General features: G+C 30.2%; 1 protein-coding gene across 4 annotated transcripts in view; it reads right to left on the bottom strand.

The window, feature by feature from the left end:
- Positions 1-24155, bottom strand: part of LOC131427561 (laminin subunit alpha-1) — a 458469-nt gene that overhangs the window by 257638 nt on the left and 176676 nt on the right. For all 4 annotated transcript variants that reach the window (XR_009229282.1, XM_058590870.1, XM_058590872.1 and 1 more), the window contains exon 5: positions 2191-2829. Coding sequence is in view for 3 of the 4 variants with exons in the window: in XM_058590870.1 (XP_058446853.1) it covers positions 2191-2829 (639 nt within the window). In the remaining variant the exon portion in view is untranslated. The remainder of the gene's footprint in view (positions 1-2190; positions 2830-24155) is intronic.

Raw genomic sequence — 24155 nt, 5'->3', positions numbered from 1 at the left:
ATTACAACTCATATAGACCCATTGCAGTGTTGTCCTGCCTCAGAAAATTGTTCGAAAAAATTATTCTCCGACCCAAGTGTCGAAACGAACGGTTTGTTGTCAGATACTCAGTTTGGCTTCCGTAGAAATAAAGAGACGAATGATTGGCTTGCATTACTTTCGTCTGACATCCAAATTGCCTTCGCTCAAAATCAACAAATGGCATCTGTATTATTGGACATAAAAGGAGCATTTGACTCAGTTTCCATTGATGTTCTTTCAGACAAGCTCCATCAACATGAACTTCCAGCGGTTATAAATAATTATTTGCACAACCTTTTGTCAGAAAAGCACATGCACTTTTCATTTGGCGACTTAGCATCATTCAGAATTAGCTACATGGGTCTCCCGCAAGGCTCATGTCTCAGTCCGCTCCTCTATAATTTTTACGTGAGTGACATTGACAGCTGTCTAGTAACCCCCTGCACACTAAGACAATTGGCAGATGATGGCGTGGTTTCAGTTACTAGACCCAAAGCTGTTGATTTGCAAAAACCATTGCAAGATACCTTAGATAACTTGTCCGTTTGGGCTGTTCATCTTGGTATCGAATTCTCTGCGGAGAAAACAGAGCTGGTCGTCTTTTCAAGAAAGCATGATCCCGCGCAGCTTCGGCTTCATATGATGGGAAGTATGATCCAACAGGTTTTGACTTTCAAATACCTCGGGGTGTGGTTTGATTCCAAATGCACGTGGGGAGGACACATTAGGTATCTGATAACAAAATGCCAACAAAGAGTTTTTTTTTTCGAGCAATAACAGGATCTTGGTGGGGTGCTCATCCGCAAGATCTAATAAAATTGTATCAGACAACGATACTTTCAGTGATGGAATATGGATGCGTTTGCTTTCGTTCCGCTGCAAACTCTCATATTATCAAACTTGAGCGAATTCAGTATCATTGTTTGCGAATTGCCTTAGGCTGCATGCATTCGACACATACAATGAGTCTTGAAGTTCTGGCGGGAGTTCTTCCATTGAAAGATCGCTTTTGGGAGCTTTCATCACGACTGCTAATAAGATGTGAGGTACTGAATCCCCTGGTTATTAATAACTTCGAAAGGTTCGGGGACGGGTATAGCGTGATGGGTAAGTCGATGCCCTTTCACGCAGCCCACCTGGGTTCGATTCCCAACCCCACACATAGGGTTAGAAAAATTTTCTGGCCCGAAGAGGCGAATGACCTTAAGGTTAAAACCTCTATAATCGAAACAAAAAAAAAAAACTTCGAAAGGCTGGTCGAGCTTCAATCTCAAACAAGATTCATGACAGTATATTTTAACTACATGTCACAGGAAATCAACCCATCAAGATATATTCCTATACGTGTCAGCCTCCTAAATGTCCCTGACTCAACTTTATTTTTCGACACATCCATGCAGCGCAAAGTGCATGGTTCAGGGGACTGGAAGTGAGTAGAGATTTCATTCGTGTGATGTCCAGACTTATGTCCAATCACTACACGTTAGATGGACATCTCCTTCGAATTGGGCTCTCCGAGACTGATCATTGTGCTTGTGGCGAAGGTTATCGCGATATTGATCATGTCGTTTGGACATGCGTGGAGTATCGTGATGTCAGATCTCAACTAATAAATTCTTTGCGTATTCAAGGTAGACTATCCAATGTCCCAGTTCGAGACATTCTTGCTTGTCGTGACCTTCCATACATGAAAATTCTTTATCATTTCATAAAGGAAATTGGAGTTTCAATTTAATAAAAGACCCTTTTAAGACTTAGTTCTGATTCCAGCTGCGTCCATGAGTTCAACCAATAGCTAAATTAGAATAAAAATTATGTAATGATACAAACAAACTCGAAATACTTTATGAAATTATCAACAAAATGTCTGAAAATAACAGCTTATTTTATAATTTATAGAAGTTAATCGTTTGGTTCAAATAATTTTTCCGAGTAGATTTCATAATTAATGGCGAATTACCTAAGATGATATTTAAGTAATAAGAGAAATATGTTTTAATAAATTTAAATCGTTTTGACTATTTTAGAATTATACTAGGATAAGAATTTTATGTAAAAGTGACACTACGGCGAAGAAAAACTTATGTAAACTGCCTTAAGAAATAAACGTATATATGAAAAAAAATATTGCAATCCAGATTTAAAAAATAAATAACGCACGTAACTCACCTCACATTTCTCGCATTTATGAGCACTCAACGGTGTTCCCATCCTGTACGGTCGCTGGTTATACAGCGGACAGCATCGATCGCAGTGCGTTCCGCATGTGTTATGCATGCACTCGCAGCGCGGCATATTATCGATGTTGTTATCGTTCGCCTTACATTTTCCAGCATGGCCGGAGCAAAAGCACCTCCCACCTATCCGGAGCGAACGAATGGTGTAAAAGCTACGTTTGGCTTGCGCCTGTGTGTCCACCACACCCTCGCCAATAACGCCATCACGGTGCACCAGCATATGCATACGCACCAGGCGTATTCGTATGTAACGTGCCAACGTGAAATTCAAAAGCTCCTGGGATGTGGTTTTTTCACTAGGTCGACCCGTTATCAGCGACAAGTTGATCTCGCCGGTTTCGAGCGGATCAACGGAGGAAAACTGAGTCGAGCAGATCACCTCCGAATCGTTCTTGAAGATATAGTTCGCGGTGTGAGCCGGTAAACCAAAGCGCTCTCGACACTCGTCATCGTCAGCGGCGAAGTACTGCCAAGCACCGTAGACCTTGCCGTCGGTGGATTTTTCCAGAGCCCATGACGCCGGCAAAGGGGAGATTGCGGCACGCAACGTGAAAAACACAACCTGGTAGATCTGTGAAAGAAAAGCAAATAAACAACGGATAGAATTAGTTAAATGGTCCAATCGAGCCCAATTGGGGTAATAAAATTTTATTATTCCGCTGGACCGTGCGCATGCGACAGGCGTCGCGATGGTTCGCGTCCAGTTCGTGACGGTTTTCTTTCGGCATCCGAAGCCGTAGTAAAATGAGCATGTTTCCATCGAACCGGAGAATGCGCTGGCCATGTTTGCCAGAAGTCCAATTGAAACTCAATGGGCTATGGCAATTTGTGCTGCGGTTTGAGTTTTGTTTCGTGCTTGTACGGCACTGCGCTTCAAGACTATTTCTGGCGAGCTTAGTTTGGGCCAGCGGAATTGTTCGACTCGGTTATTGCCCATTTATGGGACTACAGAAAAACGTGTGCATACGTCTAGCGCAAAATCTCGCGCGCCAATCGGTAACATATTTCAACCAGAACCGACAGTTGGATGACCGAAAATGTTCAGATTGGTGCTACTCGATATGGGTCCGATTTTTCGAATGTTTGTTTCATTTTGTGAATATGCCAGTTCCCGAGCAAACACGAGCGGACAGCAACAAGAAACCTTTGCGCAATCTACACTCTGTTGTGGCTTTCCTGAAAAGCATTTTTAACATACCTGTGTCGTAAATCTAGATGCCACTGCTCACATATTTTAATCGCATGTGAACCTTTTATACGCCATAACCTTGCAAAACTGAGTGATTTTTACAAGACAACTTTTAACGTGAAACTGTATCAATTGTGTGCTACTACAAACAGCCAAAAATCGCTATCAGTATAAACTTTTCAGATAATTTAGGAATGATACCAAGAAATGTATCAGAGATAAAACATATTTTAATAGTTCAAGAATCACATAAAATGCTTACTTGGTATCAAATGTGACAGATCACTAACTAAATAGTCCAGTTCTGGATAACGTTTTGAATTTAAAATTAAAACATTTTATTCGTTCGCAACCAGTTGCGGCTTGCTGGATACGTTTAGACAATGCACTTCGGTGCAATAGCAAAACGATTTTTCCAAAATTAATACTACTGTAGTCTGCTCAGCGTTTTTTTTTACTGCTGAGTTTTGTTAGCAAATTAATGTAAGCTACTAACGCACTGATGAGAGTAGGACGAACCATGAAACTTGGGGATAGTTTTAAACCTTTCAAATAACCAACAAATTCCTCATCTCCTAGCCAAATTCCAAAAACTTCAGAACAAAAATTATTTTTCAAAAGTATTTGCATTAGGAATTATAGTTATGTATATTTGAAAGACCATTGTACTCGCTAAGATGAGATCAAGTCAAAATCAATCTGAACCAGTAGAGAAAACTTTTTCATTATTGATTTTCTGTAACTGTAAGGTTATTCACATTCTACAATGATAGTGCTAGACCTAAAACACTGCCAAATGTGACTAAACTTAGAAAAAAAACATCAACAAAAGCAAGTTTTCACAAGTTGTCATAATAATAGTTTTGCTTTACAGTAAGTTTCTTCCGTTTTTTTCAATTTAAACAAAACTACTCAATTAACCTATCATTTCATCATAATTTTTTCCCTTTCTGGCAACTTTTGAAATCTTTAGTCTTTTTCTTCAGGACGAATGCTTGATTTCCTCTACAACTGAACAAATATAGTAATATTTGCTATGATGATAACGTGATTGATAAATTTATATTAAAATAAAGTTAAAAAATTTGATATAATGTATCTTGTTTGCAACTTGTGAAAAGTATGTGAAAAAATGGACATTTCTGTCACATCACACACAGGCATTTTTAAATCTCACCGAACCGAATGGTATATGACATTTACCCCTTCCTCTCCCCACCTTTCTTCCGGTTCAATACCCGACTTTCACAGTAATTGCATAGCCATTCGATATGACAAAGAAAAACCTGTTTTAATCCACTTAGTAGTCTAATGATGACTGTCTCATATTACTCATAACATCATAAATACTACTGTAGTATTCGCAAAATAAAAACAACTGTTCATTGAATAGGAATAGAAAAGTTTGTTCGGACTTGATCTAACCATATCTACCGTAATCGTAAATAGTATCCAATTTATACAATTTAGGAATTCCGCATGAAACTGTAAGACATTTACTTTGAACCTATAAGTTTGTGAAAATCGATTTGAATCTTGAAGAAAAGTGAGTGAGATCCTTTTTGTAGATTATGATCATTATTACTAATATTTTCAGGTACAGACGTTCGAAATAAGCCAGCTACAAATGGGAACAGTTTTGAACTTAGTCAAATCTAGAATTACTATCTAATGCTCTATTTCGATTGAACCAATTAAACGAAATCTAACAAACGAAGCAAATCTGCGTTTCTGTTACTTTTCCAAATGTAAGCCAAGCTAAACAGCATGAAACATATAGTAGCATTATTATTATTATTATTATTATTATTATTATTATTATTATTATTATTATTATTATTATTATTATTATTATTATTATTATTATTATTATTATTATTATTATTATTATTATTATTATTATTATTATTATTATTATTATTATTATTATTATTATTATTATTATTATTATTATTATTATTATTATTATTATTATTATTATTATTATTATTATTATTATTATTATTATTATTATTATTATTATTATTATTATTATTATTATTATTATTATTATTATTATTATTATTATTATTATTATTATTATTATTATTATTATTATTATTATTATTATTATTATTATTATTATTATTATTATTATTATTATTATTATTATTATTATTATTATTATTATTATTATTATTATTATTATTATTATTATTATTATTATTATTATTATTATTATTATTATTATTATTATTATTATTATTATTATTATTATTATTATTATTATTATTATTATTATTATTATTATTATTATTATTATTATTATTATTATTATTATTATTATTATTATTATTATTATTATTATTATTATTATTATTATTATTATTATTATTATTATTATTATTATTATTATTATTATTATTATTATTATTATTATTATTATTATTATTATTATTATTATTATTATTATTATTATTATTATTATTATTATTATTATTATTATTATTATTATTATTATTATTATTATTATTATTATTATTATTATTATTATTATTATTATTATTATTATTATTATTATTATTATTATTATTATTATTATTATTATTATTATTATTATTATTATTATTATTATTATTATTATTATTATTATTATTATTATTATTATTATTATTATTATTATTATTATTATTATTATTATTATTATTATTATTATTATTATTATTATTATTATTATTATTATTATTATTATTATTATTATTATTATTATTATTATTATTATTATTATTATTATTATTATTATTATTATTATTATTATTATTATTATTATTATTATTATTATTATTATTATTATTATTATTATTATTATTATTATTATTATTATTATTATTATTATTATTATTATTATTATTATTATTATTATTATTATTATTATTATTATTATTATTATTATTATTATTATTATTATTATTATTATTATTATTATTATTATTATTATTATTATTATTATTATTATTATTATTATTATTATTATTATTATTATTATTATTATTATTATTATTATTATTATTATTATTATTATTATTATTATTATTATTATTATTATTATTATTATTATTATTATTATTATTATTATTATTATTATTATTATTATTATTATTATTATTATTATTATTATTATTATTATTATTATTATTATTATTATTATTATTATTATTATTATTATTATTATTATTATTATTATTATTATTATTATTATTATTATTATTATTATTATTATTATTATTATTATTATTATTATTATTATTATTATTATTATTATTATTATTATTATTATTATTATTATTATTATTATTATTATTATTATTATTATTATTATTATTATTATTATTATTATTATTATTATTATTATTATTATTATTATTATTATTATTATTATTATTATTATTATTATTATTATTATTATTATTATTATTATTATTATTATTATTATTATTATTATTATTATTATTATTATTATTATTATTATTATTATTATTATTATTATTATTATTATTATTATTATTATTATTATTATTATTATTATTATTATTATTATTATTATTATTATTATTATTATTATTATTATTATTATTATTATTATTATTATTATTATTATTATTATTATTATTATTATTATTATTATTATTATTATTATTATTATTATTATTATTATTATTATTATTATTATTATTATTATTATTATTATTATTATTATTATTATTATTATTATTATTATTATTATTATTATTATTATTATTATTATTATTATTATTATTATTATTATTATTATTATTATTATTATTATTATTATTATTATTATTATTATTATTATTATTATTATTATTATTATTATTATTATTATTATTATTATTATTATTATTATTATTATTATTATTATTATTATTATTATTATTATTATTATTATTATTATTATTATTATTATTATTATTATTATTATTATTATTATTATTATTATTATTATTATTATTATTATTATTATTATTATTATTATTATTATTATTATTATTATTATTATTATTATTATTATTATTATTATTATTATTATTATTATTATTATTATTATTATTATTATTATTATTATTATTATTATTATTATTATTATTATTATTATTATTATTATTATTATTATTATTATTATTATTATTATTATTATTATTATTATTATTATTATTATTATTATTATTATTATTATTATTATTATTATTATTATTATTATTATTATTATTATTATTATTATTATTATTATTATTATTATTATTATTATTATTATTATTATTATTATTATTATTATTATTATTATTATTATTATTATTATTATTATTATTATTATTATTATTATTATTATTATTATTATTATTATTATTATTATTATTATTATTATTATTATTATTATTATTATTATTATTATTATTATTATTATTATTATTATTATTATTATTATTATTATTATTATTATTATTATTATTATTATTATTATTATTATTATTATTATTATTATTATTATTATTATTATTATTATTATTATTATTATTATTATTATTATTATTATTATTATTATTATTATTATTATTATTATTATTATTATTATTATTATTATTATTATTATTATTATTATTATTATTATTATTATTATTATTATTATTATTATTATTATTATTATTATTATTATTATTATTATTATTATTATTATTATTATTATTATTATTATTATTATTATTATTATTATTATTATTATTATTATTATTATTATTATTATTATTATTATTATTATTATTATTATTATTATTATTATTATTATTATTATTATTATTATTATTATTATTATTATTATTATTATTATTATTATTATTATTATTATTATTATTATTATTATTATTATTATTATTATTATTATTATTATTATTATTATTATTATTATTATTATTATTATTATTATTATTATTATTATTATTATTATTATTATTATTATTATTATTATTATTATTATTATTATTATTATTATTATTATTATTATTATTATTATTATTATTATTATTATTATTATTATTATTATTATTATTATTATTATTATTATTATTATTATTATTATTATTATTATTATTATTATTATTATTATTATTATTATTATTATTATTATTATTATTATTATTATTATTATTATTATTATTATTATTATTATTATTATTATTATTATTATTATTATTATTATTATTATTATTATTATTATTATTATTATTATTATTATTATTATTATTATTATTATTATTATTATTATTATTATTATTATTATTATTATTATTATTATTATTATTATTATTATTATTATTATTATTATTATTATTATTATTATTATTATTATTATTATTATTATTATTATTATTATTATTATTATTATTATTATTATTATTATTATTATTATTATTATTATTATTATTATTATTATTATTATTATTATTATTATTATTATTATTATTATTATTATTATTATTATTATTATTATTATTATTATTATTATTATTATTATTATTATTATTATTATTATTATTATTATTATTATTATTATTATTATTATTATTATTATTATTATTATTATTATTATTATTATTATTATTATTATTATTATTATTATTATTATTATTATTATTATTATTATTATTATTATTATTATTATTATTATTATTATTATTATTATTATTATTATTATTATTATTATTATTATTATTATTATTATTATTATTATTATTATTATTATTATTATTATTATTATTATTATTATTATTATTATTATTATTATTATTATTATTATTATTATTATTATTATTATTATTATTATTATTATTATTATTATTATTATTATTATTATTATTATTATTGATATCACAACACCACCGGTACGGCATTACTGCACTACCGGTTGTGAAAATTGCATTTACATCGCGTAGTTTGGGATTCCGATATGTGTCTATTTTTTCAAATAAATTTCAATTCATTGACATTCTTTTATTCTTACGGTCGCACTTATCATAAAATAGCTAAGGTTTTTATCAACCGCAGCACCGTTTTTTACCAAAATCAAACACCAGTAGCAGACATTCGTAACCGTTTCGTTTTCTTTATAGCGTGTACGAAATAGAACGAAACACGCATCGTTCGTGTTGTGTTTTCTTCTTCCACGTTCCATGGTATTGTATTGTTATTTTATATGCCAGTTTGATTGTTTTGACACTCATCGCCCTGTAACTGCCGAACCGGATGTCGGATCCGGATGAAATTTCACAGTAGCGTTCAAGCGTCACTGAGAAATTGAAGTGAGTTCTACTTTTAGTTTTTCTTCACTACTTCCGGAGCTTCCGGAACAGGAAAAAGTGGTGACCAGTAGTGCCGAATTGAGTGTATATGCCCACAAACTAACAATTTCTGCAAACTAGAAGTATTTATCAGACAGTTTTAAATGATTCGTAGCTGTTTTTGACCATTGTTTCTGAAAAAAATATTGGTAGTTTTCCACTTATCATACTTTAGTTACGGAACCGGAGGTCGGATCCGAATAAAATGTTCTAAAATTTTTTAGGAAGCTGTAAGACCTTTCATTTGAATCTCATCTGTGAAAATCGGTTGAGTCGTTTCCGCGAAAATTTATTGTACATATTTTCTCTAATTATCATATTACCATGTAACTCCGGAACCGAAAGTTGGATCCAAATGGAATTCAATAGCAGGTTATGGGACCATAAGACCTCTCATTTAAATCTAAGTTTGTGAAAATCGGTTCAGCCATCTTTGGAAAAAGTGAGTGCATTTTTTTTCACCCTGTGTCTCTGGAAGTTGGATCGGGAATTAGAAATAAATAGCAGGCTATGAGACCATCAAACCTTTCATTTGAATCTAATGTCGTTTTCGTTTTTAAATTGCACTACACTGGTGTAGCGAAAGCTGCACTGAAACCATTCGTTTTTACCAATTGCACTACACCAGTGCTACACTTATTCTGCACCGATACCACTGGTGTAGCACTCATCAAAAGTTTGGTGTAGCTCTGTGCAATGGAATCGTTTATTGTAGTCAATGGTTACTGTTTATGTTTTCGTCATTTTTGTTCGTTTATTCATGCCTCAGTGTAGCACTGCACCGGTGTAGTGCAAATTAAAAACGAAAACGCCATAAGTTTGTGAAAATCGATTTAGCCATCTCCGAGAAAAGTGAGTGCATATTTTTGTTACACATATATATATATATATATATATATATATATATATATATATATATATATATATATATATATATATATATATATATATATATATATATATATATATATATATATATATATATATATATATATATATATATATATGTACATACACAGTTTTACTCAGTTTGTCGATCTAAATCGAATGGTGTATGAAATTCGGCACTTCGGGCCTCGGGTCAAAAATCAGTTTTCATAGTGATTGCACAGCCTTTCTATATGACAAAGAATTAAACGCCGCTCCTAATTTTTGGTACTAATGCTTTTAACTTCAAAACCACAACTTTTGGATCGATACAACCGTCCCTCGACTCCTTTACGTCTCGTACAGTAAGTTTCCATAGAAAAACCGATAATCCTCCTTTGCTTTTTCTTATAAAGCAGAAATGATGCATTTATATTTGTTTGTTGACACTAACTAAATCTCTCTTTCTAGCAGACATAAGGTTGCTGTCAGAGTCAAAGCGTCACGTGAAGCGTCGAGGTGAGTGTGCGAGCTAGTTGCATTTGATCAAAGCAAACCTGTCAGAGCGAACGTGATGCGATAACAGTATGAATCGCTTCCTTTCGCATCGCATTCCGCGCTCACTATGACATCAACCACAGGAGCTAAGATCGGCTTGCTCCGATTTGGATGAAACATTACACACGTCATCTATATGACAAACCATTTGTTTTGAACGATATCTCAGACTCAAGAATTCATTTTCATAGAGTGAATGTATTTTTGCATGCACTTGCTTCCAATCGTTGTGACTCAAATACTGAAAATTGCAACGCAATGTTTTCAGGAGTATTTGAGAAATCGATCGAACAGCTTACGAAAAACTTAACACTGAAAAACAGTTGAATACTTTGTCAAGAATTAGGCAATTAACCAAAAAACAAAATTTAAAAAAATTATTATTGTATGTTTTACATACTTATTAAGGGGTTATATATAAAGTCGTGGTTCGAAAAATCGATTTTTATTGCCTGTATTGTAAGTACATACTTTTAAAAATATCTTGGTGAAATTTCATCCGGATCGGAGCATTAAATTTCAAATGACAGCAGTTCGTAGCGCGCTGGTTTTATGGCGAACATAGTTTGAATCGCGTCGTTCCAAATTATTTTTGAAGGTTTTCAATAAATTGCTGATGTTTCATAACATCTTACTTAAGTTACAAATCCTACATCCATTACATAAACAAATATAACGCAGACATACGACTTAGTGGTCTAATATCTGTCTTGCATGCATTTGCAGTGTATATTAAAGGTTTGAAGATTTATATACACTAAGGTCTTTTTTATGCGGTTTTATGCAACTTTTTTATGCGAAGTTTCAGAGTTATGCGGTTTTTTTATGCGAATTTTCAGAGTAATGCGGTTTTTTTATGCGGTGCGTAAACTCCCATAAAAAATGACTTGCTAAGGTCTTTTTTATGCGGTTATATTTTTATGCGGTTTTTTCTATGCGACTTTTTTTATGCGAAGTTTCAGAGTTATGCAATTTTTTTATGCGAATTTTCAGAGTTATGCGAGTGTTTTATGCGGTATGTAAATTCGCATAAAAAAGACTTCAGTGTACTGTATTTTAGCATTATGAATGCAATTAACATGTTATACACATATAATCTTTCATTAGTCGTTTAAGTGCTCATTTCCACTTTATATTTACATTATAAAAGTTCCTAATGTTTTATGGCATTTATAGAGATTCGCACTGAATTTATATAAGGTGGAATTAATGTAGGTATATAATGCGTTGTGGTTACTTGGGTAACTTCTTACACCTATATACCATTCGAATCAATTCGTCAAGATCAGCAAATGCGTGAATGACAAATATTTTTACCCAATTCTCTCGGAGATGGCTTAATCGATTTCTACAAACTTAGATTCATACGAAAAGTCTAAAGGTTTCTAAATTTCATTTGGAATCGACTTCTAGTTCCGGAACTGCAGAAGGATATGCGTAATGAAATTAAAATAATGTCACTCATTTTTCCCGTAGATGACTAAACCGATCACCTTCATCTAAAATTCAAGTAAAATCGATCTTACGATTCCTTACAAACTTCTTATTTTGTAATCAGATCCATCGGCTTCCAATTAAAGTGATGAAGGGCGATTAGAGTAACAATGTTAATTTCACATAAATTAATCGGGTTAGCAGATTTTGATAGTGGCTGACCAAATAAACTTATTTCAGTTTCATAGCTACACTGATTTCAAAAACTTTCGAATCAAATGAAATGGTTTACAATCCCTTAGGGAAATTTAACTAACTTCGGCTGCTCCAGTTCCGAAAGTATTGAAAATAGAGGAGCTCAATCGTTTTCTCAAAGAAAGCCGAAACGAATTTCATAGATAAAAATTAGATCCGACTTCCGATTGTGGAATTACAGTAATTACAATTTATTTGCCATATTAATTCACCGTTACGAACCGTTTTGAGTTATGCCGGTCCCTGAATACCGGTTCAGGAAGTACCGTGAATAATGACCAAAAACTCTAAAGTGAAACTCACTTCGACATCTCATGGAATGCTTAATCGATTGTCACACGTTTAGATTAGAAAAAAAACTGTTTTAATCCACCTAGTGGTGGTGTGATGGTGCCTTTCTAATATCAATCATACTATCATATATAATACTGTGGTATTCTTCAAAATAATTTTCTTCGATTCTTGAGAAAATAACCGAAATCGGTTTGTTTGAACGTGTACTGACAAAAACTATCAATTGGAGAAGATTTTTTTCGTTTTTTTTGCCCTTTTCAGTGATGGTATAAAATTTTTAACACACTTTACCCTATATTTGCGGATCCGGATGTAAGATCCAGATGAAATTCAGTAATTCAGTATGGGACCACAGGACCTTTCATTTAAAGAAAAGAAAAGAAAGAAAAGAAAAGAAAGAACACATATTTTCCTTTTTTTTGCACATTTTACATTTCACTGTACTCCGAAACCGGAAGTCAGATCCAAATAAAATTCAGAAATTTAGTATGGGACTAAAAGAGCTTTCATTTTATTCTAAATTAGTGAAAATCGGTTTAGACATTTCCGAAAAAAGTTGGTGCACTTATTTTCACAATTTTTGCACACTCCGGAACCGGAAGTCGGATCCTAATAATATTCAGGAATTTTGTATGGGGCCACAAGACCTTTCATTTGAATCAAAGTTTGTGAAAATCGGTTCAGCCATCTCCGAGAAAAGTTAGTGCAGAAAAACGTTACATACACACACCCAAACATTTTGCGTACTCGACGAACTGAGTCGAACGGTATATGACACTCGACCTTCAGGGCCTCGGTTCGAGAGTCGGTTTTCACAGTGACGGCATAACTGTTCTAAATGAGAAAGGCAAACATAATTTTATGGTCTCATACAATTTCTCTTTTCTATCCGACTTCCAAAATTACAGGGCAATCAGTGATTAAAATTTCGAACTGTCATTTAGAACGACGGTCATTGAAATAATTTCATGAATACTTAAAACTAACTTTTATATATATTTCAGATATTCCCCATTTCAAATAAAATTTGTATAAACCACTTTAGAAAATCGCCAACTTAGCTTACTTTTGCCGGTTAACTTTATGTATAGCCTCTTAAGGCACATTTCTTTAGCTCTAAGATGCCAAACACTTTTTTTTTTGTAACTTGTTATTAAAACAGTTGACGATAATGTGACCAGTGCTTAAATAATGTATGGGAAATTGCAAAATTACAGGTTCCTGATGAGCATTAAAGCTAGATTCTACAGAACAAAGTTTCCCAGATTGCTTGCCAATAATTGGATTGTTAAATAGCTCGTAACAATTAGTTGTTTAAAAACTATCCAGAAATGTTTTACACACGTTACTGGGCAGTTCCTGTTTACATCCATCAACATGACAAATCATATTTCTCACGGTAACAGTAGCGCAGTGCGGTCCTTCAAACAATTCATCTTAACGCCACCAATGGAAATCAAGATCGAAGCTCCTATTTCGCCTTCAATAATAGTAGTAACATTGACGGTGTAGATGTCAATTATTCCAAATCAATGGTCACTTCACGAAACAGAAAGCACTTACGTTCACCCCGGGAGTCGCGTTATCCCGGCGAGCTACGTTAGATACTAACACGCTTGGGAGTATTCTTCTGGGAAACTGTGTCGAATAATGGAAACGCTCAACAGCCAACAAAAGCATCGTTCGAGGAACGTGGGCTTAAGCATCCACCAGAAGTAGCTGCACATTCATTGATTTTGATAAATTGCGTCAAGTGAACGTCAAGTTCAAACCAATAACAATAAGGTTTCTAAGGTCTTTTTCTCACTTTTCCTCAGAGCGACTGCAACCTTTTCTCCGTTCACGAGTGGCACTTTTAGGAAATACCCTGAAGTCGCGTTTGCGGTGCGCCACCGGTCGGTAAATAGAGTCTTCAAACTGTTGTCTTGAAAATCCCGAGTTGCCGAGAGTTGGAAGACGAATGATCACTTTTCACCCGATGTTGAGCGTAAATTGTAAGCATATAAACGTCTTGATATTTCTCCCAGGAGACAACGTCAGGGGCGTTCCAAATTACCCGGGCCTTTGGTGGTTTATTGATCGGTCGCGAGAAAAGATAATATTTATAAATCATTTAGCTGCATATTCATGCCACCAAACGAAGGTGTGTGGCTTCTTACATCGGAAAGCATCGAACCGATAGTAGTAGCCAAGAGGCGTCAATTTATTTCAATTAGACATACAACGAGTGTATATTACCCGAACGGTGCCGGTGATTGTGGTTGCCCCAAGCCTGCAAGCTATAAGCTCTGTTGTTGTTTTTTTGGTTCATGATTCCGTTGTAACTAGTGCTGTGATGGCAGTGCTTGTTTCGATTATTTAAATCGATTTTTTTTATCTTCATTCCCTACAGTGATCACGCACGTTGTCGAGCAGTGCTAAGCGGCATTCGAAGTACTGTACTGCGTGTTTGCCCTGTCATTTTTTTCATGCTAAATACATTTCGTATAACTAACTAATGATAGAGAATGTTCGCACTAATAGGTATACACTTATGATTTTTATACCGCAGCTAACCGCGAGGCTTTTAATCTTATTAAAGTTGACAGCATAGCTTTGTATCGTTGATGTTCTATAAATTATTACTATTCGTGTTATTTGTTCAGTACCATAAATTAACAACACCAATTGAAAAGTAAGAAAAATTAAGGTTTCTAAATTAACAAAGAGTGTTTTTCATTTGCTTACTTCTTCAATAGATGGAAAAAAGCTAAACTTATTCCTATTCTCAAACCCGATGAAATTCCAGCCGAAACATCCATCATCTGATTTTCAGTTTCCTATTTATTTGATTAAAATGTTTCAAAATTATTTAACTGCTCGTACTCTCCAGGTAAACAATCAGAATTGTAAATCCGAATTGCTACCAGGAGTTCCTCAAGGTTCGAACGTGGCTCCAATCTCGTATAATATTTTCACTTCTGATCTTCCAAATCTACCCGTTGGTAGTCCGAAATCTTTATTTTGTCACAATACAAGTTTGTTAGCCTCCGGTAGAAACCTATGAGTGATCTGTAGTCATAGTTATTCGATTAACTGGACTGTGTTTTGCATAATTTGTTCTAGCATATTTTTCTAAAAATAATTTCCTGAAACGTAGTTGACGGCTAGGTATATAAAAATTTTATTGCGATACTGATGGAGCTGATTGAATGCGTTGAGAAATAATGTCGCTGATAAAATAAAGCATTGCAAAGTCGCGGCAATCTTTAAGTGTTTGCATATTAATGAGCATGCAGCGTGCTTCATATGATAGTAAAGGAAATGCTGTCCAGTTTAATATACGAAGTGCATATAAAAGTAATTGTTTTTGTATCGATTCAATGCGTTCTTCGTGAATAATGTTATATAGATTCCATACTAGGCTGCAATATTCCAAAATGGGTCTGACATATGTACTATATAGCAATTTTATAGTATATGGGTCTTGGAAATTATGACTGAAGCGTTTGATAAAGCCCAGCATACTGTTTACTTTATTGATTATTGTATTATAATGTTTCACAAATGTTAGTTTGGAGTCCAAGATTACAAATAAATCTCGTACAATTTACTTTTTTCTACTATTTTATTTCCTAAAAATATGTCTACAGAATGGGTTTCGTTTTTCCTACTGAAGGTTATTGAGTTGCATTTTTTTACATTGAGTTGAAGTAGACTTTTGCAGTACCAATTGTGCAATAGATTGATTTCGTTCTGAAATATTACAGCGTCGTTGATATTTTCAATTTCCATGAAGAATTTCATGTCATCTGCATATATAAGCACTTTTAGATTTTTTAGTATAAAGGAAATGACGTTTATATTTAAAATGAAAAGAAGAGGCCCAAGGTGAGAGCCCTGAGGTACGCCAGATGTTAGATTAATTGGTTCAGAGTTTATGTTTTGGAAGCGAACTACGGAATCTGGGAACCGGTAAAATCAAAGTTGATTCGAGAAAAGTGATCCATTGGCTACAATCTTCGGTCATTTATCAAAAACCCAAGAACAAGGAAAACCAAATTAATGTTTTTTCGTCTACTGACAATGACTACCGATTGGAATAGTTTTGCGGTAAGTTAAGAATTTTTTACGTGTTTTGTTTCGCCGCTTCAAGTGACGGTATCCAATTTCTAACACATTTCACCCTATAAGTCCGAAACCGGAAGTCAGATCCGGATTCATTTGAATCTAAGTTTGTTGAAATAAATCACGCCACCTCTGAGAAAAGTGAGGAAGTAATTCGATATAAAATTTTTTTCACTAATCACCCTGTACCTCCGGAACCGAAAGTCGGATCAAAATAAAATTCATGAACTTTGTATAGGACAATTGTACTTGCAATTCAAATCTTAATTTGTAAGAATCGGTTCAGCCGTCTCTAAGAAAAGTAAGTGCACTTATTTTCATTTTTTTGCACATAAGCAAAGCCTTGGTATTGTATTCCTGTAGTGGAATTTGACCTTCTGTTTCAACAGACTTCGCAGCAGATTCAGAGTGTACAGAACCCGTGCATGACTGGTGCTACGATTCTACTGACACTACTGACATTTTTTGCATATATCACCTTCGGATTCAAAAAAAATTCAGGAACTTTGTGTGAGGTTACAAGACCCTTCATTCAAATGTAAGTTCATGAAAATCGGTTCAGCCATCTCCGAGAAAAGTGAGGGAAAAAATGTTACATACATGCATACACACACATACAGACATTTTGCGTACTCGACGAACTGAGTCGAATGGTATATGACACTCGGCCCTCCGGGCCCTTGTTCAAAAGTTGGTTTTCACAGTGATTGCGTAACCTTTCCATATGAGAAAGGCAAAAATATTAACTGATTTGATACCGTTTGACCGTTTAAAATATTGTAGTCCTGAAAAGAACCATTCAGTTTCAAAAGATTGCGTTAGTATTCTAGGAAATAGAGCGGCAGTTTAAGACGATTTTCTAAATAAGTGCTTTACGTTACTCTTGGGGTCCAGAATGCCTTGGAAGTCTTGAAAATGACTATTCGGTTACGGCTGATTAAGTTTGTAGTCCAAAATTAGGGCGCCATTCCAAGGCATTTGTAAGTTTGAACCTTAACTTAGGAGTAATCTTTACGAAAATATGATCATAACACAGGTCATAACAATTGCTAATATATTTCAATATTTCATACATCTCCATATTTGTGAGAAAGAAACTGTCAAAATGCTGTACGGGATTCATTTCCGGCTCTCAGAAATTGTGGCCGATATTAAACACTTTTCGAACATTTTTCTCGAACGCGAGAAGCAGCCCAATACTAGCTTTATTTGCCCTCGTTTTGGTGCGAGTTTTGCACTGTGAAAAGTGCATAAAGTTAACTATTCTATTCTAGATTTAAGCAAAACTGATGATTTTTACCTCCGATTTGCAGAGAAGTAATCTTAATAGTTCCTTAGATAACATTTAGAGCCATTAGAATAGCTGATTTTATAGAATGTTCCCCATCGTTGTTCATTTTATGTTTTTTTTCTCCTATGCAAACGTACAGAAGAACTAGTTGTTGTTTTTTACGTTTAGGCTTAAGGAACGGAGCCACATTTTCGACACTGACTGCAGCTCCGGTTGAATAACGCTGGGTGTAGTTTCATTATATTAACATAGTCTCCGCCCACTCAATGTGTTTCCGCTCATAGATTATCATAGACTGAAGCAAGCAAAAGGGGAATAGGGTCTATTTATAGATTCGTTTACACCTTCTTCCACTCGTTCCGTAAAACAATTAGAGAAAATACTTGATCAGGGAAAAAGTTATTAAGAAATCAAATCTGAAGTAATTTCGTTACTCTTTTGTGTTGTGAAATTTTGAAAATGCATGGTTAAGAAAGACGTCCTACGTCAATAAAAATATTTCTGTTTTTCGCTACCGAAATGAACCGTTCATAAACCACGTAGACCCCCGTTCAACCTCGTAGACTTTCGCAGACTTTTAAAATTTGTTTTCACAAAACGATTTTGTTAATAATTTTTCGGTGAAAGGTAGTATTATTACGTCTTCAGTCACCGATAATTAAAAATGATTTTTCTAGTTTACACGCAGAAATTCTGTATTATGACTAAATAAAATTCGATCCAGTTCAGTGTTTACCAAGAGTCACCCGAGAACACTCCGAGTTTGTGTCGCTTTTATTAAACATAATCTGTCAACATTTAGGGGTTTTGTTTGTTTGTGCAAAAAAGCGGTTTGAATTGAACTGCTATGAGCAAGATGGTACTTCAATTTGAACTGCTCTAAGCACTGATGAGCCGAAGGTGAAACGCGAAGAAATATAAACATAATCTGTCAGTTGTTTTGAATCGTGATCCATCGTGGGGATCGTCGAAAATATCGTGACAGTACTGCATCTAACAATGAGACTTAATTTATAAGAGTATTAGTCCGCAGAAATAATGAAGGACGGTCGGACTCTGTGTTAACGGAAATATTTATAAAAGGTTTGAAAAACATTTTGTTCCAACAAGTTGACATTATATGCCATACAGTGAACACGACAATATACTTTTTGTGTTTAAAATTTGAGCAAAACGATAATGTTAATAAAAGAAAAATCTTTTGTATTGAGCATTGAGCATTGAGAAAAGATTATTCATTTTATCCATTAACTCGATTCAGTTGTTGCAACCTACATGCTTCTGCGCAGCTTCATAATAAAGTTAATCGAGAGTTACCTGGATGCAAAATGGAGAACTTTAATATTAATTATATTTGGGGAATTCTCAAACCATTCGAACTGTTTTCAAGTAATGATAATCTTGCTATCATGAAACGTTGTCTTAAATCTCCATTATTCAAGATATTCAAGAGGTAAAGATATGCAATAAATTATTAAAATCAACAACTTTACGGGAGGAAATAGTTTTAACCTCTGGCGAGTTGGTCAATGTTTACTTTCGCAATTCTAATCATATCGATTTTCAAATCTGTTTTTCGTTGGATGAAACTACGTTGACGACGGCTTCACGTCAGAACAAAAATATGACAAATTTCTCTGATTGGATTAGATTGATTACCGCGCCGAGAACTTGAATGTTGTAGGATGCATTTACTTATAAATGGATATGTTACATCGAAAAAATAAAAATATTGCAGCATAGGGTAAAAGAGGTATTTTGGACACTTCATATATTTTGGCCCACCTAACAAATTTTTAAGATTTAACCGATGTTAATAACCCATGTTGCATCAATTTAAAACTAATCACATTAAGTTACCTATTGTGGAAGGATTTTTCAAAGATATTATAACATTTGAAAGATATTTTTACAAAAATTTATTAAAACAAGTTGATACCTACAGATGACGAAAAATTAAGAGGATGCAGAATTTTCGCTATCATTCTTCAAAAGATATTACATCTCAAAAACGACGTGTTTTGTGTGTGTAATAAAGTAAATCAATAATTACGAGCTATTTGAATTAATACAATAGAGTCTTGTTCAACTAACAATTACGCCATGTCCAAAATACCTTCCATATTTTATGAAAAAATGCGTTTTCGCCATAAGACTATTGACATAGTGTAAGATGACTGATTGTCAACAACAATGTTACAGAGCTCGATATTCGGAATTGGTTCAAGGAAGTGTTAGCGATTTTAGAAGAAGAAAGGCTCTCTAAAGTCCTTACGAGAGCCGACGGTGTACTGAATGGCGAGTAGTTATAATTCAATGCGTTTACAAACGTGTATACATACTGTGGTATTGAAACTTTGAGAATATTTCACTGAGTGAGAGTACTGCTAAAATAGATTATAAACAAATCATTTCTCTTTCAGTTCGTTTTCTCATCTCATCCAAGTCAGTCGATAAAACAAAACCGCTTACGTTCGGGACAGAAGAAACCAAGTACAGTATTGTGTAGTGAACAATAGAACGACCTCGAAATGAGTGAACCAAACGAACAATAGCTACCGCCGACACGAAAGAATACAATTGTTGTTGACTTCAGACAGTGCAAAATTCGACCTTCGATACGAGAACTTGAATGTTTGCTTAAGAAGTAAATGCATCTTGACATTAAACGTGTGCATTTACTTCAATGCAATAAGACCAATAATGTTGTTTATATCCAGTTCTATAAAGAGTTGCAATTCAATTCGCTAAAGACAATAATAATGTGCACTATGTGGAGCATGAAAATATCAAGTACAACATTCCAGTTTATATGGAAGATAGTGCTATAGAAGTGCGTGTGCATGATCTTCCCTCAAGCGTCATCGATCCTTATATTCGTAAAACTATGTCCCAATACGGAGAGATTCTCTCTATCGAAAAAGAAAAGTGGAAGGCATTCTAAATAGCGTACGTTTGTTACGCATGCGCTTGAGGAGGCCTACACCTTCTTATGTGACATTCGGTCAGGATACAAGAATCCTGTGCAAATCACATGTTACTTATGACAATCAGATGGCCACATGTCAATATTGCCAAAAAGCAGTTCACTACTGTAAGCCATGTGATAAACTGGACAAGGAGACAACTACAATAAAGGACAACTTCACACCAACCAAAAGCAACCCCAGTACACCTGTGACAGTCACCAACAACAGTAAAGCATCCCCTTCAACGAAACCATCCAACGTATCCCCTATAGAACAAAGTACACCAGCTGCAGTTAACAACTTACCATCCAACCAACCAGCAACTGCAAACAATGTACAACAAGACGCATCTACAGCAACTAACAACGAAATCAACAACAATACCACCGATGCGGCAATAAATGACGAGACGAACCGTGAACAAACTGCCCCTCAATCCTCGCAAGAGGAAAATGGAAGCTCCTCTAACCCTAGAAAAAGGGGGACAACGAAATCCAATACAAAAAAAAAAATATCTAAAAACTCAGCTAAATCGGCCACGTAAAGCTTCTACGCAAATAGGCCTGAATAAAATATCTTTTAAATAAAAAAAATCATTTCTTTTGTCAATTTTGGTTGAAAATTATTCGAGAAAATTGCTACTTTCACCTTTTTTTATATATACAAAAAAATAGGTATAGAATTCGCTCAAACTTTAGAAAAATTTTCCGAGGCCCGGAGGGCCGAATGGCATATACCAATCGATTCAGCTCGACGAACTGAGCAAATGTCCGTGTGGGTGTATGTGTGTGTCTGTATGTGTGTTGCCAACAAAGGGGTCGACTGGACCGATTTTGATCAAACTAGTGGCAAATGAAAGGTCTCTCCGTCACCCAGAACGCTATTGAGATCGGATGTTTACTTTTCGAGTTATACGAAGTTTTATGTCAAAATTTTTAGTTTTTTGACAGTATCTGTCACACTTGACCTTGAACACGGAATATGTTTTCAGACTTAGATTCCGCACGGTAATAGCTACCAAACAAGCCATAGATTGTTAAAATCCGTCCATTTTTAACGGAGATATCGACATTTTTGTGTAAGCGTCTTTTCCTCCTATTCCAGCAGTAGGAGTTTTGTCAGTCGGTGTTGAACAGTCGTTCGCACCGCACGCGTATAGCTCTTGGCTCCTGGAATTTTTTTCTGGCTACCTAGAGTTTCATTGATTCAAGGCTTCAGTCTTTTTCAAGGCTACCTGAATCACTAACTAAGTGACTAAGTGATACAAAGAGTGATATTAGAGTGACTAAGTGATACAAAGAGTGATATTAGAGTGACTAAGAAATTAATCAGCCTTTTTTAAGGCTAGCTAGGAGTCTAATCGAAGACTAATTTAGCCTAGTTAATTTAATTTAAAATTTCATTAATTTCAAAAATGCCTGCGTCCAACCGGAAAGGCAACAAGCCTAAGGCTAAAAATAATTCAATACGGAATAAATCACAATCCGTTATTCAACATTTTTCTAATAACATTCACGATCTTATAGAATCTGAATGTAAAAATAAAAGACAACGGACGGATTTCCCTTCCGTTGATCCTATGCCGTCTAACAATATTTACGAGATTCTTCCTGAATCCGATTGTAGCGACATAGAAGAAAATTCTTCAAAAATTCCCAAAATGGACGCTTGTCGTTCTGGGAAGAAACATCAATCTATGCCACCAGTGACGGTGATGATTTCCGACTTCAAAGCATTCCGTAATGAGCTTTCTACTTTTCTCCCGGAAGTAAAAGTCTCATTTCAAATCGGACGAAGAGGAGAATGTCGAGTCTTGGTGGATGGATTGGAAGATTACGAACGTCTTATTCGATATTTGTCCGAAAAACTTCATAAATTTTATTCATATGATATAAAATCAGACAGACCCTTCAAGGCTGTCTTGAAAGGATTATCAAATGATCAAAGTATTGATGAAATTAAAAATGAAATAAAAGAATTGCTTGGTTTTGCCCCTTCCAAAGTAATACTTATGAAAAAAAGAGCGAATGGTACTTCTAAACCACGCTCTGGAATTTCCCATGAACTTTACCTAATACACTTCAATCGAAGTGATGTAAACAATTTGAAAACTTTAGAAAAAGTACGTTTCATTTCCCACATTAAAATTCATTGGGAACATTATAAACGGCATAATCGTATTGCAAACTTAACGCAATGTCGTCGTTGCCAAGGCTTCGGCCATGGAACCAAAAATTGTCATATGGATATACGGTGTTTGAATTGTGGTAAATCGCATTCGAAAGACGTTTGTCCAATGAATGAAACCACTGATAAATTTTCATGTTCAAATTGCAATGGAAATCATAAATCCAATTATTTGAAATGTCCTGTCAGGGAAAAAATTTTAAACGCTCGTTCGCTTAGACAAGTCAAATCAACGACCTTAAATTTACAGAACATACCTGAAAATTCTTCTAAGGCACCTGCCAATTCGTCTTCTAACGAAAACAATTTATTGACAGGTAGATCGACCTCGTCATCATCTTCTTCTAATGTCAGTTA

The sequence above is a fragment of the Malaya genurostris genome, chromosome 2 (genome assembly GCF_030247185.1).
Source record: "Malaya genurostris strain Urasoe2022 chromosome 2, Malgen_1.1, whole genome shotgun sequence".
NCBI lineage: Eukaryota > Metazoa > Arthropoda > Insecta > Diptera > Culicidae > Malaya > Malaya genurostris.
Note: the sequence above shows the minus strand (reverse complement) of the source record. Positions and strands in the feature narration are given on the sequence as shown.